This window comes from Macrosteles quadrilineatus, unplaced genomic scaffold (assembly GCF_028750875.1).
Source record: "Macrosteles quadrilineatus isolate MER2022 unplaced genomic scaffold, UCM_ALF_1.0 Scaffold_7__1_contigs__length_78375512, whole genome shotgun sequence".
Classification (NCBI taxonomy): Eukaryota; Metazoa; Arthropoda; class Insecta; order Hemiptera; family Cicadellidae; genus Macrosteles; species Macrosteles quadrilineatus.
Genome location: NW_026542600.1, coordinates 74434442 through 74454357, shown reverse-complemented (window position 1 = coordinate 74454357; position 19916 = coordinate 74434442). Strand labels below are relative to the sequence as shown.

Here is a 19916-nt window from a genome sequence, read left to right as displayed (position 1 = left end):
TCAATATTATTTATATCATGAGTCTTAGACTTTATGAAATTATTTTAGTAAAAAATTAATAAAGCAAGCGGAAATTCAGTCTGAAGATTTGCTGCATCTGGTATTCCTTATGCAAGATTTATCACGGATTGAATGATCAAATATTGTATTTACTTACGTCTTCAATCCAAATTCTTGTGGAGTACGCGATTCATCTTTAGGCCATCACCAGCTTCTGGTCCTAAACTGGGTTTTCTTGCATCCTAGCTTCTTTGGTGTTGTAGTAGTTGCGTAAGTTATTCATAACATATTTATCTTCACTTGAACATAGGGATACAACACAGAAGACAATATTAAGGACAAATACGTGCACTTTTATAAGCGGACTCAGGACTGCGGCGATTCTGCCTCAGTCAATTACCTTGTGTTTAAGTTTGAGTTGGCATCAGATTGAATTATTTTCTTAGTGTCGCCGCAGCCCTGAACCTGCTCAAACGTGTGCAAGCAATTATCCTTTAAAAGCCTTTGTTAAATCATGCGAAAATTAATATATTAAGAATATCTAAAACAGCTGCTACAACACCAACACAGCCAAGATGCAAGTAAACCCACTGTAGGACAAGGAGCTGAAGATGGCCTAAGAATGAATAGTGTACTCCACATAAATTTGGATTGAAGACAATAGTAAATACAATTATTTTATCAGTTGAAGTAACTCCAAGGCTAGGTGCAGAGGTGTCATGCGCCAGAATGAACATGTGTGTTTTATTGTCCTAGGTTCTGTGGGCCCTTATTCCCCCGCTAGCCACAGAATGCCCACACCCAGTCCTGTTACAAGACAAGGTGAACTTTTTTTATTTTAGTTGGTTTTTTTTTGGGTTCTACTCATACCTTAACATTGTTTGAGTTGGTTTGAAGCTTCGTTTTTCCTTGTCCTCGATTAATTTAGTTAGATTGATTGTTTCTATTGAATGTGTATTGATGGTTTTGGGTAGTTCTAATTTAAATGGATTTTTGTGTTTTTTACGAATGTAAAACCATGATTCTTTGTGGTTATCTGTCTTCTTTCTCCTGTCAGTAGATCCGTAACATTTCTCAAAAGTGATATTTTAGACTATTCTAATTTCGATGAAGGTTTTGAATCGCCGAGACTAATTTTACAGATTGCACATAATTAATTTTGAGGGGTAAAAATTATGCACATAGGCTTATTTGTTTAAAATTACTTATGCCAAGATCCTTTTAGCACCACAAGGTTTCAAATGAACGTAGAATATCGATAATAACAAGTCTCACAGCATTTAATGAATGATGTATCACCCAAGAGGTCAGTTTGAAATTGATACATAAAAGTTGATGTGATACATTTTTTATGAATACACAACTTGATTGTTGGTAAAAATACTAAATATTTTAATAAACGACAAATAAAATATTTTTTTTTAAACAATATTTAAAAAGTAATATTTTTATTTCTTAAATGATTACAGCAGGGGAATTATTATTTTATTAATATATGATTAAATAGGATTTAATTGTAAACTCGGGTAGTCATAACATACATTAAAATTAATTTATATTACTTTTTAAGTTTTTAACTCAGTTCAAATAAGCAATTTGTGAAATTGTTCCTTAATTTTTCAGATTGTTCAAAATTTAATATTTTTATACTTATAAAAAACTTTTCTCTTCTATAGTTATACAGTTAAACAATAGGTTACATTGGCAAAAGCAAATTGAAACCCCTTTTAAGTCCCTTTTTTTGATTGACCTCAACATAAAATGAAGTATAAGTGTTAAAAACTTGTGTGCTTGCATCAGCATGTAATTTTGTGTGTCATAATTTTTGTTACTTAAACGATCAACTCGAAATACTAACAACTATTTTAAATTTGACATTTGGGATGTTTTAGAGTCATTAATTAATAAAGAGACCGTTAAGAAAAATTAGATAAAAACTACTAGTTGGTGGTAATTTTTACAGTTTTTTTTTTAAAGTAATTATTCAGTTATGTAAATAAGTTTTTACTAAGATAGAACTTATTTAAGTATAATACCTGCTCTTCAATCAACCTTATTACTACTTCAGGAAATAAATGATACATTCAATAAGTAGAGACTTAGGCCTAATCCTATCAAAAGTTTAGTATTACAAAAATAAAGTAAGTAGTATGATTTTCTTAAATTTCTCAAGTTTTTTTATAATTATGAATGATAATGACTGCCTTCCATTAAATGGACTGTATTTCAGTGTCTCAAACGACCTATTGTCCAAATCTTTAGCACATATAACTCTCCAATAAATTCTTTGTAATTGTGAATTTGTGACAGCTCCAATTAAATTGAAAACCTAAATTATTCGTATTCCTATTCATTGTGCTACCACAGCTAAATAAATATAATTGAGATAATTTAGAAGTTTATTCATATAATTTTATTTATCTCCATTACCAATTATATAACCAGTTTCCATTAACATTTTAATACAATTTCCCACAAACCTTTCCCTTTTACATCCTTAATGCTTTTATTTATAGAGGAAACATTAAAAAGTGCATGCAGTATTTTATTAAAGGTAACATACAATGCTACAAAGGTAGAAGATGATATATTTGAATAACTGTAAACTAGGTAACTCTAGAATAAGTTAGCTTAGCTTTCTCAGCTTTTTTATCATTAGCATGGGCTCGTCGATTGTTTCAGTCTGTGGTGGATTTGGGTTTGTTTGAGAAATAACAATGTCATTTAATGTGGAATATCATTATTAATTTGGACTCGTATTGTTAGTTTTTCTCAGGTTGAGTGGTTCTGTTGGTTTGGTATTTGGTAATAGCTTTGTTGTTGTTTATAGTTGTGATCTTAAAGTGACAATGTTTAGATTTGCATGTGGTGTTTAGAAGATCCAGAAGTGCAGCGACAATTTGTAGTATCACCTGTTGATTAGTTATTTAGTTTTATACATTTTTTAGCCAAGATGGTTGGTGTGTAAAAGTTGACCTAAAAGTAAAGAATATTTATTTTCAGGTTGCTAACACTTGTAGCAGTGATAAGCATTTCTTTGTTGTCATTATACGTGCAGAGTGGTGCATCTGTCCTTTCCAGCTATTTAAAAGTTCTAACTGAAACAGTCCTAGTAATATATTTTCCTATTGGAATTGCTTGACAAATAATAAATGTATGTTGTGGTTAAATATTGACTGCGGTGGTAGATTCCTTAGCAACAACAGCTGCTATTACAGGTGCCAATGAAAACATGGAAAAGTCCAAATCCTTATTACAGTTAGAAGTACAAGGATTGTCCGTAAATTAAGGTCGCTATCTACCTCCCGCTGAGGCCAAGCTACTTAGTTTAAATTTGAGACCAACATTAATAACCTGATAACCTACATATGTAAAAAATAGGCCAATAAAGCAAGACAACCGACGACGACATCAAACCTACAACCATTATAAAACCATTACCATTACCATTATTTCTTTTTGTTTTGTTAAATTGTTTCCTTACTTAATTCATTTCAATTGCAGCCGATACCCACCCCTATGGGATTAATTTTGTCTTGGTATTTAAAAAGGTTATAAAAGAAAAAAGAAACTCCCGCTGAGGATGAATCACATTCTCTAATTAGATTTATGTCAACCACTATTTTGAGTCCATCGAATTATGATGGACATGAGTGGAGCCAAGTGTTTCAATGTAGAAAAGAAAATTTTTGCAAGGGGTTGAGTTGGTCTTAACTATTTGCTCAATGATTTCCATGGTGTCTGGAGTTGCGGATTAGTACCACTTTGTGAGCGAGGGCTGAACCGGGGGTCTGGGGATACAGTAGACACCCATCACAAGGTGGGTCCGGGGTTATCCCCCAGAAGATTCTTTGAAAAGTACCGTGAAAAAAAATACTTTGAAAACACCTTCAGTGATCACAGCAAAATCATGAACATCGTTCAGGGTTAAAGTAAAATCGAGAATATCTCCTGCATTTATGGGGAAATCGAGAACACTGTATTAATTATAACGTCTTCCACGTTAACACCAAAATCGTGAACATCTCCCACAGTCACAACAAAATCAAGAGCATCTTCTATGGTTATGACGAAATCTTGGCCATCTTCTGCGATCATGATGAAATCGTTAACTTCTTAAAAGATTACGTAAAACCTCACCCACATTCCTGATGAAATCGTCAATTTCCGATCCCTCTGGCCAGCAGTTGATCTGACCGGACTCGAAAATATCGATTTTTTCTAGAAGTTCTGTAGCCACAATGAAAATCTATGGTATGGAAATCATATTTTTTTATATAATATTACTTTGGCTATTATGAATTCTTGTATACTAAAAAAGAAAAATCCAACCGATTGAGAAAACTGCCGTGTTTGGACTACTTGCAATTCTAAACTTTAACCTAAAAACCTACAAATTACGTTTACTTATATAACTTGTTAGAGTAGAGTTGGATTCACGCTTCTTCAGAGCGGGTGGTCAACCGGTCCCTAGCTATTCTGTTGTTAGGAGACGTGGAGGGACCTTCATCTTTAACTGCCTTCCCTACATACACGATAGACGAGCGACTGCGACGAGCTGGTAAAACGTTAAGTTACCATACGAACCTTCAAAAATCAGTTTTCGCAGAGAAACAACATTTTCATTTTTACTTTTAACCTACAAGTATGATGGTGAGATAATTTTTGGTGCTTTCCCTCGTTGTCTCATTTGATGCAATATGACTAAAGTTAGGAGAAATGTGCTTTTGGATCACGGTCTGACTGAACAACAAGGATTGTCAAACTAATAACTGTAAGGAAACGTCTGTAAAAGACTTCCAAGGTGTGCGGCCAGCAATGCCGATCAGCAAGCAAAGTTTCCTTTCAATCACTGTCTTGTTGGAAACTGATGAACACACTCTAATGTGTTGAACATATTTCGTTGGGCATGAATCCATTTAAGAATTCACATTCTCTACTATGAAACACTTAGAGTAGAGTGGTTGGTAATTACCGACCAATATCTTTGCTATCACCAATATCTAAAATTTACGAGAAAATTGTTTCTAATCAATTAACTGTGTTCTTAGAAGAAAATTCAATCCTAGAAGACATCCAACACGGATTTAGGAAAGATAAGTCCACTATTACAGCGATTGTTAGCTTTGTCGAATCAGTCATTGAGTCAATTGACAAGGGTGAGCACGTGTTGGGAGTGTTCATGGATTTATCGAAGGCGTTTGATAGCGTTAATCATGAACTATTACTTTTTAAATTAGAAAAAATTGGAATCAGGTATAACTCTCTTAATTGGTTTAAATCATACTTATCAAATAGACAACAGTTTGTTGAAATAACTCACATCACTAAAGACAATTATAAATCAAAATACAGTTCAAATATGGGCACAATAAGATCTGGTGTACCTCAAGGATCGGTCCTGGGACCTTTACTTTTCATTTGTTACTTAACAAATTTTAAAAATTGTCTAAATTTTGCCCCATGTACAGGTTTGTATCTTTATGCAGATGACTCTAATCTTAAAGTATCTGGGAAAACTGCAGAAGATGTTGAGTTGCTATCCACAATAGAAATAGCTTGTATTGAGGATTTTTTTAATAATCACAATTTAAAATTAAATGAAAGTAAAACCAAATGTGTCACATTCAAAACAAAACAAAACAAAAACAATTCCAATCCTAATATTGAAGTAAATAACCAACCAATTGAAATAACAGAAGCCGTAAGGTTCCTTGGCCTGACATTGGACAGGAACTTGTCTTGGGACAAACATTGTAAACTTGTTATCAATAAAATAAATTCTGGTCATTGTGCGATTAGAAAAATGTCAAAACTATGCAGTGTTGATGTTTTAAAAATGATTTATTTTTCCCATATTCAATCCCATATATCTTATGGCATATGTGTATATGGAGCCACCTCAAATTCAAATCTAGACCAAATTTTGACAATACAGAAGCAATCAATCAGAGCTATGTTAAAAATGAACAAAGATGATTCTGCTAAAGAACACTTTAAACGTCTAAGGATCCTCACTGTTTATGGTTTGTATGTTCTTGAATGTATTATGTTTGTCAAAAACAAAAATTTTATTCCACCAATTAAAGAAAATAATCATAACTACAATACACGTAACAAAAATAATTTTGTAATTGGAAAACACAAATTAGAGCTCTTCAAAAAAAAGACTGTCAATGCAGGACATGAATTTTTAAAATTTATTCCTTTGAAAATTAAAACAGAACAAAAACCCAACATTTTTAAAAAACGTCTCAAGGCATATTTAATGGACCTGTCCTTGTACTCGTTAGACGAATTGAAAATGGCGATATCATAGTTTTAAGCATTAGTTTTAACTTATTTGACACTATTCATGTACAACTATGTATACTATGAATAAAGATTCTTGACTATGACTATGACTATGACTAGAGGTGAGTCGGTGGCTCATTCGGTAGTGTCACAGACTTTGGGCCCAAGGCAGTAATGTCGTGGGTTCGGATCCTGGTCACTGCCGTAAACATTTTATCAGTACAGTTCACCTTTGTACTGTACCGGCTCACACCTTGCTTTGCTGGATACGTTTCACGCACGGGCAGTTAGTCTATGTGGACAGGCAAATGCAAGGTTAAAAGAGGCCGCCAACCTCTTAAAAAAAAAAAAAAACTGTTCTGCTCACACATATGTCAACAGGCAGCAGTAATCAACACGGATGGACTCCCTTCCTACAGAAACGTGATCATAGACCATGATTCATACTTGGCGGGAGTGTAAATTTTCTTTTACAACATTTTGGAATACTATGATGAGACTAATAATCCCATTAGACCATTGGACAATGATGAAGTAAGGAACATGACGTTGGTCTCAGATTTGTACTGGCTCGCTCGGCTCTGACGGAAGTTTTATGTTAAACTTACAGACAACCCTTGTACTTTGTTAATTAGCTAGTTGGTAAATTGTCCTCACATTATGCAGTTACACTTTAAACGGCACTTTTATAGAACACATCTACCACAAATCGAAAGAACTACTTGTAGATTTTGGCTTGTGTATTAAAGTGTATATTAAGGAATTATCATGATTTTACTTAACCTCAACTCCAGGTTTTAGTAAAAAATTATAGTTTCATCGTTCCATTTTAAAACTAATGCATCAGACCTTTGGTACCTAAGTGTCATAACATAAGAAAAGTATCAACTAAACAAAGGAATGCTTACTGCTTGCTGCTTGTTGCAGTTTATGGTTGAGATGCATTTATAATTGATGCACCACTTTTCATATGTAACCAACCTTAAGTTTTGTTTCAACACTGTAAAAAAACTACAAACAGCAGTTACTAATTAACAAAATTTAAGGTTTTTTACATTTTTAGAAATAGTTAAAACTATATTTTGCAGTAAAAATGTTATTGAAGTCATTACTACTAAATTTAAATGTTATTTTTAGTGAAGGTGTCCCTTATCACCTTCACCTTATCGTCTTTTAATAAATTGCATGAAAATGAATATTTACAAAAATCAACAAATTCAAAATTTATTATTCAGTTTTTATTATAAAACATTCAGAAAATATCCCTTGTATGGATTGTTTTCAATCTTTTTATTGTAAAAAAAACTATTTTCATTGATTATTTTGTACAAACATATGAAGCTTGTTTGTAATGGTCATATCATATGTAATGTCGGAATCGAGAACATTTTCTGTTGTCACAGCAAAATCGTAATAATCTTCGGCGGACACTGTAATTTACTGATTTACTGTAGTAATCAGGTATTCCCAGTCAAAATAATGTGATCATACAAACCTGAGCCTAATATTCATTAAATTTAGAGTTTTATTATCAGTTTATGCTGTTTTTTATTTTATTTTTTACTTTTGGTTGTTTAGCTTAACATGAGACCGAAGGGTTCACTTGTATAATTTACTTGCAGATTCGTCAAACTCAGGGGGAGACAACATGTATACTATGATGAAGCCTGTTCCTGGAGGCAATATGCCTGGGGTATGTTATTGACAATAAAGTTATTTTATTAAACTTCAAAATCTCAAATAAAATAGTCTGAGAAGAAAGTCCTCTTTAGAAGACGTTAGATTAACAGTATAATAGGTTTAATCCCATTGTACAAAATGAGTTTGAAAGTCAATTTTATTACTTCTCACTCTTAAATTTAAAGAACTAATCCTTTGATTGTTAGCCAGAATTACGCTTTAGAACTGTAATACATCTAAGAGGTCTTTCCATCCCTCAATCTACATGTCCTATTATTCAAGTAATGAGCGGTTCTATTAACTTTCTACCTATTGAATAAGTGTATTAAAAAGAAGCTAAACTACATTTTGCCCATAATTAGCTATATGTTATCTATGAAAATTTAAAAATTACGTATTTTGAAAACTGTGCCTACCATAAAATGATTTTCAAGAATACCTTTTTATTCCTGTACCCAAGTAGATTAAACTCAATTTATTTGAAAATTAGAATATGAGTCCCTCTTTTCATATTGTTCCACAAATATCTGGGCAAGTATGCGTAAGCTAGGAGGTTCCAAAGTTCACAATTTCTGGAATGTAAGGCAGCCCCAATCCGCATCACTCTAGACATTTAGCCTTGAAACCGTTTTTGAAACCAAAAATGTTGATTCCATTCCATTGTGAAATTTAAACAGTATGTTTGAGTGTGATACCAGGTGATTCCTTCTTCCAACAAGACTAGGCCTACTAGTTTAACAGGGTGTCCACATTCTGGAAAGACACGGATGGTCATGGAAAAAAAATTGTGGTCATTGAAAGTCATGGAAAGTAATGGAAATCTCCAATGATGGATGGATTTGAGGGGACTTTTCAATGGTCTAGTCGTCTGTAACCCCGACTATTGTAGCATTTTTCAGGATTTTTCACAAATGTACGACAATTCAATTTATTACAGTTGTATTACTTTATGAGTATTGGGTTTATATTATTTCATTGTTTTATTTATTGTACTCCATTGTTATCTGTTAATGCATATTTCAGTATTTTCTGTGAAATAACTTGTCTAGGCAGTATTATTCGTGTGTGTATGGTATATTATAATTTTCGAGTAAAGTTCGTGAGTTATGGAAATCAATGGCAAATGGTCATGGAAAGTCATGGAAATTAATGACAAATTTTCTGTGGACACCCTGTTTAAGGAATTTACTACTAAAAATAACTGTTTCCAAAAGAAATATATTCTACATTACATTTGTCAGGGTGTATACCAACCGGGAGAACCGGGGAAAAAACCATGAATTTTAAGGGACCTGAAAAAAAAACGGGAAAATGCTGGGATTTTTGGAGCGAGTCTGGGATTTTTGTTTTATCCCCGGTAGAAGATTGCAATCATAAAACGTGTCTGCAATTCGCCCCGATTGTTGAAAACTGTGATGACGTTTCCGAGACCATGGGAGACAATGTTAAGTCTACAAATCGCGGAAGGTGACCAGAATTTAGCCGCGATAGCTGAAGACTATGATGACGTTTCCGTGACTGCTGGAGACGACAATGATGTCTACATACCACCTGAGGTGCCTTGGATTTTGCCGCTATCGCGGATAACGATAATAATGTGACCGTGAGAGACGACGATAATGTCTGCAAACCAAGGGATACGTCCAGGATTTTTCTGCCGATAATGTTTTCATGAACAATGAAGATAATATTCAGGATTTTCCTGCTATTGAGATAGACGATGTTTTCATGGCCGTAAGTGATAATGATAATGAAAATGATTGCTATAGTAAGGAAGGATTATTATTTTTTCAACACTAGTTCACTGAACTTTGGAACAATTAGAAATATACAAATATGATGTATTTTGAAGCTGCAAGTCATAAATTGGTTATAGTTTACATGGTATAGTAAACATTCACACAGGAACCTGGAAAACTTTGAAAAACCAGGGAAAACCTGGAATTTCACTTTGAAAAAAACAGTATACGCCCTGATTTGTAAATTGGAAATTGGAAATACATGATCATTATTATTATTTAGAGTAAAAATCGTCTTTTCAATTATTGCTAATGGTCAAAAACCACAATGAGCCTATTTGCCCGTGTGAGACAAATTGACCACTGACTACTGCCACAAATTCCAGAGACTATGTATAAAGAATCTAGCAGTTCATAACATTTGAATAATAACAGAAAAAAGTAACTTATTATACATACAAGATGGTTTATTATCATGTGTGTTTTTACGGAAATAAAACACTAATTAAACTTCTATTTTGGAGTAAAATTTACTTACGCGTAGCTAGTATAGAATTTTTTAAATATTGATATCTGCCGATGTACAGAACAATAGAAATAATTTAATCCATCCTTTTACTGGTGGTAACAAATCTTAAACTAACACAATGTTTGGTAGTGCCTATACAAGTTGTCGCTAGCAAAACCAGGTTGACATAGCAACTAGGTTGTCACGTTAAGTTGACAAAATTTTAACCTTGTAATATTTACTGTCCAGGATTTTCCTATGAGTGGAGGACCAGAGAGCGGATCTTTGGGGCCGATGGGACCTACCACGATGGGCCCCCATCCCATGAACGGTGATGGGATCGACGGAATGAAGAACTCGCCAGCCAATGGTGGCCCCGGCACTCCCCGTGAGGACAGTGGCAGCGGTATGGGAGACTACAATCTCGGGGGGTTCGGCCCCGGTGAGAATGTAAGTATGACGTCCGGATATTTTTCACCCAAACTCCCTAAAGAGGACTGGTAACTATAGTGATACTCTGTGAAAGATTTGGAAAAATGATTACTGTCTGTGAAGAAAATAAACCTTATAAAACAATTGCATTTTCCAAAGTATCATTTCTACTTTAAAGTACATCAAATCCTGGCAATCACTCAAAGAGCTACAAATTACCTCCATTAAACATGATATTAGTTGTAAAAAAAGGCTTTAATTGTTAATTCTATCTGTTGTATAACCTTTCAACAATTAATGCAGTAGCTGTCAAAGCAATTGTAGGGAAAATTTTGCATCCAAAATTTAAGTGATAACTGCTATCCTAAAATGTTAGGATTTTAACATGCAAACTAATTTTATTCTATATGGATAAACATCTTAGGTAAAAATAAATCATAACCACGATGTTGCTAATAATTTTCATAGATCTTTGGCTCAATACACTATAAGTATAATATTTCATTATGCATGTTTGTTGTTTATATGTATGTTCTGTACATTGTGATGGTCCATCTATCACCAAGATTGTAAGATTTTGATCCTGGAGCTTCATTTTCACATTATGCCATTCAGAGGTAGTTTGATTGATAATGTTGTAATCCGCATTACATATCTTAAGCAATAACGTTTTCTTCACTCTGTCAGTTTATGGTTTTTCTGAATTGTCTTCATTTACCGAACGTTACTGTTAAAACAAAAAACTGTTACTGCTTATTGATTTGTAAATATCATCATGGTTATTAATTAAATGTCAGGTGTCTTGCCAAATTTCTATTATTGTTGACACAATCATCTGAATTATGGTCACTTAAAACTAATTTTAGTAAATTCTGATCTATTTGGTTTTAATATTAAATAATTGTTTCTATTTACATTTTTGTATTTATAACAAAATTTTGATAATGATTTAAAAATTTAAGTTTGTATGTCGGTTTTCACATGAACTTGTATCCTGCCCATTTTAATATTGTAATTTTTTTACAACTACAATATGATTATAAAAACTTATCTACTCAAATTGTGCCTCAAATTGTCGTTACAAATATACTTGATGATGTTTGTAAATGCAGTAGCTAGCCAATTTATTGTTGCCAACTTATTTTCAACAATATATTAAAAATTTACTCTTATTGATCAAATTTATGTGCCGAGAAAACTTTGAAGGAAAGTAAAATGAGCTTAATTGACTTTAAAAATACTTTTAACAGTATGACAGGTTTAGACATGCACACAGATCAAAGTTTTCTAATATATTGTATTGTATTGAATGCAGCTTTTTAAAAGTTCAAAGGTTATGTACCAAATAAAGGTATTCGAGGTCCAAGCTGAGACTAGCCCAAAAGCTGAACTCACCAAGTCAGAAAATTGAGTTTGAGCTAGTACTATCTAGGTTTTAGATCATGTCTGGGAAAATTACGCAGTCAACAAATTCACGCTTTTAGTCTTGATTGCGCGGGACAATGATGATATCCCTACGACTGCAGAATACGATTTAATACTTCTATTTTATTTATCTACTCATCCATGAGAGATGTTTAGGAGTTTGCCGTAATCCCGGGAAACAATTATGTTGTACATGATGAGATCAATATTTCCTGAAAAAGTGGGATGAGTCAAGTTAATTACATTAAAAAACTTGCCTCTACCGCACACGAGAGACTTTTTGTCGGCCCACTATTTTGCCAAAGTTGACCCCATAGTGGTAAATCTGAGCGCGCACACGGGCCGACCGCAGCCAGACAGGGCATTTTGGGGCTGACCGATTTGCCCGCCGACTGCTCCCCGACTCAACTGTCTTGTCATATTGATAAAGGCATAGAGACAAGTTTAAACACGCACACTGACGACTAAAAAGTCTGTCAGTCTGACAGAGTTTTGTGTGTGTGGGCTACGCAGGCAGTCAAGTGCGTTATGGCTGCGACATTATTATGGTGGGTTATTACTGGACCCATTAGTATTAACAATTCGTCAAAACTATCAACACTCATTCGTGAGTACATGGAAAATTTGTCTGGATATTTCCTCAAATCCGAGAAAAAGAGGTACAACTGGCCTTTCAAGGTTCTCAGACTATAAATTGGATGCATCCAGTATTTTCTTTTATGTTTTCTTGCACAAAATCTGATCAGTAACACACATATGATAGCGGTTTCTGTCCTATCCATCCTTTTGACACTTGAAAGACGTGGTGGGTGCAGTCAATGACCAAACAGTCTTGACGACTTATCGATTGTCCACCCAACTCCAGCCAGACAGTCGGCCGACAAAAAGTCTCTCGTGTGCGATAGGTCTAATGCTTTTTCCAGAAGCTTATCTCGATGAAAAATGTCAGGCTCTCACACCTCTAATACCAAACAATATATATATTTTTTTAATTTGCATTTAAATATCACAAATTGTGCATAATTGTATATACCTTTATTCAGAATAGCGTAGGTATGTTATAAAAACTGAATACTATCACATTTTTTCTGGCTTGACCGAATCAATTTTTGTTAAATCGTCCATAATGTTGTATGTTTTGACCTTCAACTGTCATGTTATATTGTCATGAGAAATAAATCTTACAGACTGACGTTAACTGACTATCGTAAATGATTTATACAGACGATTTTTATATCTTTATCCAAATCTTGAATTTTAAATATTTATTAATCCAGACAAATTAGGGTTAAGTAATAGGAATTTATAGCATGTAAGTAATTTTCCATGTGTTTAACATGACAAGCTCACTCAGAGTTGCTCAGAAATGTTACCGAGGTTGTGACTTGCTGCTTTAAAAGTCCATTTCTATGAAACTTGTACACTCAAATATAATTGTTTATTATTTCAACATGAAATAACTTATAGGGTGGATTTCTGGTTTTATTTGTGCTAGGATAAGCAATTAATTAGTATGAGTTTTACCATCTCACTCATGTTAGAAGGGTGTATTGCATGACATAATGCTCTTTCTTCTTGCTTTTTTTAAACAACCCTTTCAAAAATCATTCTCGTACCGCTATTTTAAACTTTCATGATGTACACTCTTCTCACAAGAGTGATATGAGTGGATTCATTTTAGTGAGAAAACAAACACACTTTGTTTTTCTTACAGGACCAAACCGAATCAGCCGCCATTCTCAAAATTAAGGAAAGTATGCAAGAAGAAGCCAAGAGGTTTGAAAAAGACTCCGACCATCCGGATTATTTCATGCAATAACACCCACCGGCTCTGGACGGCTTGCTTCCCCCAATCCCCTGCTCTACATCCCTTCCCTTACCTCCTCGTCCATCCCCACGTCTCCTCACATTCCCCTCTAACTGTATTGTATAGATCTTCCCAGTGTAGCGGGAGATGAGCTACTTCTTCTGAGAAGGGTTCCTAGATGCGTACAAAGTGATATTCATATAAAAGATATCTCTATCATTGTTGGCATAATTCAACATTGAATCAGTATTGCTCTATTGTCTTTCATAGAAATTGTCTTTATTTATAACTGATAGTAAACGTATTCATAATTATGTTGTACTTTCCCTACCTTAAAGTATTATTTTGGGATCTCGGAAGTAATTTTTATTTGCTTAAAACTTAAATTTATATATTTTTATGATTATTGTGATAAAAATTAATGAGGTTGTATATGTAAAACCTCGATAAATCTGACCGTAATTATTTAATGTTGTATCTTTTATCAAATGTTGCTGTAATGTTTTGTACTTTTTACCGACTAAATTGCAGGCAAATTTAAATTTACATCAATGAGAAACCAATGGACTAGCATCAAGGAGCCCTACTCAAAACTATTTTACCAATGATTAATTATTATTTCAATCTGGACATAATATTTAACATATTAAGTAACATTTAAGTTCCTTCGGTTAAGAATTACTAAGTGAAAAGATTTCATACACTTAACATTAAGAAGGCACAAGTTTTGTTATTTGGTTACATATTTTACGATGCACAAGTTTTATCGTCACTAGTAAATTTATTATCAACAAGAAGTATTTTATTGAATGTACTTCAAAAAGAGTTATAGGTTGTGTTTAGTTAAATTTTTATTATAATAGATAAACATATTTATTTTGTCTCTGGTAGTCTGCCTTCTTATTGTTGACGTGTAACTTTGATTGTTGGCCCAGGATTATTTTATTTATCAGCTAAGTGAGCCGAGTATACTGTAGTTAGATGTAAGTAAATATGGATCAGTTAAATATAATTTTATTGCTGGGATGTGAAGAAATCTCCTCTCATTTTAAGTTTTAGTCTGATCTCGATTGTAGATTTTCTTCTCTAAGAAACTAACCCTTAATTAAGAAAAAAACATTTACCATGATAAAATTAACTCAAAGTTTAGTTTGTTGCTGTATTTTGTATATTTCTCTAGTTAAAGCTTTGTTTTTAAATCCGTCTATATAAATAATGTATATTTTGTTTTAGTTGAAAAATCAAACTACAAAGATTAAAAATGTTAGTTTGATAAAAATGTTCATAGAATCCCTAGAACAGAAAAAGATCCTCTGAAAAGTGTTCTGAATTTTATTGTAATTTATTTATTATGTGCTGGTTACAAAATAAGGTAAAGCTAACAAAATGTAGTAAAATTTGAAAAAAAGCCTTGAGAGTAACAAAAACCATTATTGTTTGTTGTTCAATTTTAAAATTCCAAATCATTGCAAATAATTTGTATTCTAATTATGTTCTGAAGATCTTTTTCTATAGATTAACAACCATATCAAAGGGGTGATAAGTGATAATAGGGGTTGTTGTATAAAATTTACTAAGATTGACTGGAATAAATGTGCATTTCCTCACATAATTAAAAGTACACATTTGCATCACATAATAAAATGTAATATTAAGTAAGAAGCCACTGCTGTGAGAATATGTATAAATTGTCTTGTGAAAGAGAAGTTTTAGTTGCATAATATATTATTTAGTGACATATTATTACACTAGTACATGGTAAAAAAATAGAATACTCTTTTTCTTTTAGTGAAATTGCAATATTATGTCAGCCATAATAAAGCATACACTTCTTGTTGGTTGTTTTACAAATTTTATTTTTTTAATCTTAACTTTATTTTAATTTTATTTTACACTTTTCACTTTTGACTGTTTAGTACATTGCTTCATTTTTTCTTGCTGTAGTGAAATTCATTTCTGTACATTCATATTAGTACTTGTTATAAAACCTTTTTTGTATTTTAGCATTTAGTTTTTTTATGTTAACTGTTACTTTGAATACTTTATCAAAGTTAAATCCTTAGTTTCAGAATCACTGCACTAATTTGTATAGATATTTCCATGTAATCCCAAGTAATCGTGGTTCAGAAACTTTGGCATAAGAGGATTCGAAGGTGTAATTGGATTTATATTTTGTTTGAAATATTCCTGATTTACCTTATACGTTTTATTTATTTATTTATTTTTAAGTATCTAGCTAGATAGTGGTTACCCTTTGTAGATTTCCTGGAATTTATATATATGACTTATATATGTATATCGGATTATGTTTTTATTTCCTTGCATATAATAATATATTTTAAATTGTTATAACATTATACTACATTGATTATATACAGTTTTTATATTGATTCAAGATCTATGTTTATAACCAAAGTCTTTCATTTTCCAAGCTTTCTCTTCTGTGGGATGATTTTAAAGGATTTAGTCTATCCTTGCTTGTGTATTTTAAATCTTTTATAGCACCATGTGGCTTGTTTGAGTTTTCTGAAGGAAATGAGGATAAATATGCTGGCCTATTTTGAGTTATACATAATCAATCATTGGATGAAAGCTATTTGTAACCAAATGTTTGTCCTTTATTTCCTACCGTGTTAAAATTATCATGTATTGAACTCTGAATTCCCCCAATCAAACAGGAATGCCTAGCATTTCAATTTTGGTACACAATTATATTTAATCATTTAAAACACTAAAATGGTTTCAATAATTGTTCTGTTAATGTGGCATATGCTTATGACACCTTATTATTTGATCCTTTTAGTTCAAATTAAAATTCTCTGATTGTTTTAAAAATAAGTTTTATTTTTATTAAGTCTGTTTAAAACATAACGGTTTTCAATATAGTAGAATCCCAAACGAATGGAAACATTTTTTGCATTAAATATCACATTATTATTACAATCTTAGCCCCTGTATATGCCTATCTACAATGAGATCAAACTAATTAATGAATATGAAAATGTTAAATGCTCCAGTAGGTTCTTTTGTTAAGCAATCACACATTGATTTTTCCTGTTAAATGGTCCAAAACTCTCAAATGATACAGGCTTCTTGGAAATTAAACTGATTAAACAAATAAACAATACAAAGGACAACAAATTGAAGACCTTTATAATGTTATGAAGTGGGACCATGTAAGCCCTCCTCTCAATGCAAAAACCTGTTTTGTCTAAAACTAGCTATTTAACACTAACATAAAAGTCAGCTCTCTTTCAAAACAAAACATACTCTTTTATATTACTAATCAGTTGAACTTTGCTACCCGACAGTTTTGTGCAAATTGTCGCTTTAACAAATAACAATTAAAGCCCGCTAATCCAGCATTTGATAATTCTGCACATTCACTGATCTACGTAAACATGCTGGATGCGTTTGTCAGAGTTTCTTGCAGGCGTTTGAGAACGATGCTACTCATTTAAATGGTCTGTTGCCTATTATTAGCCCATTTGACTCATTTGTTATCGGAATTACCTATTTAGCAACAGCTATTCCTGGACGATGCTCAGTAACCCGGCATTAGTGGGTAGGCACTGTATATTGTTGTCTTCTAAGTCGAGTAGGTGAGTGCACCAGTGGATGACCGTTAAAGCTTGAGTTTCCATTTGTATTTGACATGGAAGACACACTGTTAAGCTTGAGTGTAAAGAAATGTTTAAATGTATTGCCCATATTCTCCTTTACTTCGTAATGATAAAACTTGGTGTATTATCGTCAAACTGGGTGTTGAAAAATACAGTTTATCGCACATAAATAAATTGGACCAGTGAATGGCTGCATGTTGTACAGCATTTAAAAATGGTATTAACCTCTCTCCTTTTCTAATAATAACCTGTTGGAGATTCTTTCATTGAAGACTGACACTCTGTATGTAATAAAAATAACCAATTCAAGATGTTTTCTATCAACCAATTAATCCACCAAAAACATTATTTCTAAACGTTTGAAAGAAAATTGGTCCAAATCTAGTACAAGGCCAAAACTGGTTATACCCAAAGTTGTGATCCAGTAAATGACCGACTGTTCAAATAATTGTTGGTTAGGATTTTGCTCTTGAAATTAGTAGAGAATTATACGTTAACATGTTTACTGTGAATCAAATATAATACATTGCAGTTTCCATACAAAATCAAAGAACCATGACAAATACAACCAACCTTGTTTGTACGAGACGATATTGTGGGAAGCTTGAAGATGAACTGGTTGGAACACTTAATTTTATTTGTGTTGTAAAAGGATGATTGACACTTTATTTTTCACCAGCTACAGAGTAGATTACAACCAGGCTCCAAAGTACTTTGACTAAGACCGTTTGTGATTGACTAAGTAACACAAAAAGCTTAACATGATGTTTTTTATACGAAGCGGTCATTTCACTGGTGCAGTCACCCTGTAACTTAAAGTCCTTATAATTACTTGACAGCAAGCGTTTACACAATTCTATCATTTTAGAAAATCAGTTGCTGTCAGTTTTCTTCAATCATTTTAAAATTTGCATAAGTTTTTGGGATTCTACACAATAATTTAATTGGTATGTTGTTTTATTTACGTGACATGAGTGTAGTCATTAATAATTTACTTTTGCTAAGTGCTCATGAACACTGAACATTTATGACCAAACCATAGATCGATGAAAACAATTTTTCACCTTTATTCTTTGGTAAGAACATGATTGTGTAAAAATATGTATTAAACACTTTTAACAAGAAAAAGGTTTCTTACCTTAGGACTTTTTAAACTTATGAATGGATATTGGATATGTATTTAAAGTTATTTGTGTGACTTTAATTCATAAATGTAAATCTTATAAGGTTCTTAAATATGCTGAAAAATCAAGTGTTGTGTTTCTAAAATCCTTTTGCAACTCCCCATAGTATTTTAAGTAAGATATCAATCAAGTGAAGGTTCTAGAATAAATGTTTTGATATTACATGTTCTTCTAAACTATTTCATTCCCCTTATTCAATATTATTTTATTAATTACCTTTGGGGCCATAAACATATTACTTAACGTAGCACACTTTTTCGTAATTTTAAACCCCCCCCCTCCCCCATGTAACGCATCTTAACGCTTGAGCAACCCCCTACCCCCTTGCGTTACAATACCTGATCGTAGTAGTTTAATTACAGAATAAGCATAATTTTACTAGTGGAATATGGATTTAAATACATCATTAAACTTGTAATGACTTTTGTTTAGTACAGGGTGTCTAGTTTATTTCCATTATAAAATTCAAGACTAATTCCAGACTTTTCAAGACTAATTCCAGATTTTTCAAGACTAGTTTTTCAACAATTATTGGGCGTTGATACCAAAATGTATCGATTTTTGATACCGATACCAATTTTTATAGCTTAATAAAATTTTCTAAATAATACTACACCAACCCCAGTCTTTTTCATAAAGTAGTATTATGATAATGTGGAGTTTTCAAGTAAAGAAATAATGCAGCAATAAAAAATTCTAACCAGAAAATTTGGTTGTTTTTTTATCATGAAATCTTTCGCGTACCGTACGTTACGTTTAGACATCATCATTGACAGCAGCGGTTACAGAAACGTGATCGTTGTCATCCACGATTGCGGAAAAATCATGAACATTTCCCGCGGCTGTTTATACATCACCGTCGTCTCCCGCGGTCTCAGAAACGTCATCGTCGTCATCCGGGATCGCGGCAAAATCATGAACATTTCCCGCGGCTGTTTGGACATCACAGTCATCTCCTGCGGTCACGGAAACATTATCGTCGTCGTCCGCGATTACGGCAAAATCATGAACATTTCCTGCGGCCGTGTAGACATCATCGTTGTCTCCCGCGGTCACGGAAACGTCATCGTCATCTCCCGCGGTCTCGGAAACGTCATCGTCGTCTCCCGCGGTCACGGAAACGTCATCGTCGTCTCATGCGGTCACGGAAACGTCATCGTCGTCTCATGCGGTCACGGAAACGTCATCGTCGTCTCCCGCGGTCACGGAAACGTCATCGTCGTC

General features: G+C 33.1%; 1 protein-coding gene across 4 annotated transcripts in view; it reads left to right on the top strand.

The window, feature by feature from the left end:
* LOC128997932 (single-stranded DNA-binding protein 3-like) overlaps positions 1-18760 on the top strand; it is a 45848-nt gene extending 27088 nt beyond the window's left edge. For 2 of the 4 annotated variants that reach the window (XM_054423774.1, XM_054423773.1), the window contains 4 exons: positions 757-822; positions 7917-7987; positions 10471-10671; positions 13793-18760. In XM_054423774.1, the coding sequence (XP_054279749.1) occupies positions 757-822; positions 7917-7987; positions 10471-10671; positions 13793-13897 (443 nt within the window). In that variant the 3' untranslated portion in view covers positions 13898-18760. The remainder of the gene's footprint in view (positions 1-756; positions 823-7916; positions 7988-10470; positions 10672-13792) is intronic. The other 2 variants (XM_054423776.1, XM_054423775.1) reach the window with 1 other exon arrangement.
* The last annotated feature ends 1156 nt before the right edge of the window (positions 18761-19916 follow it).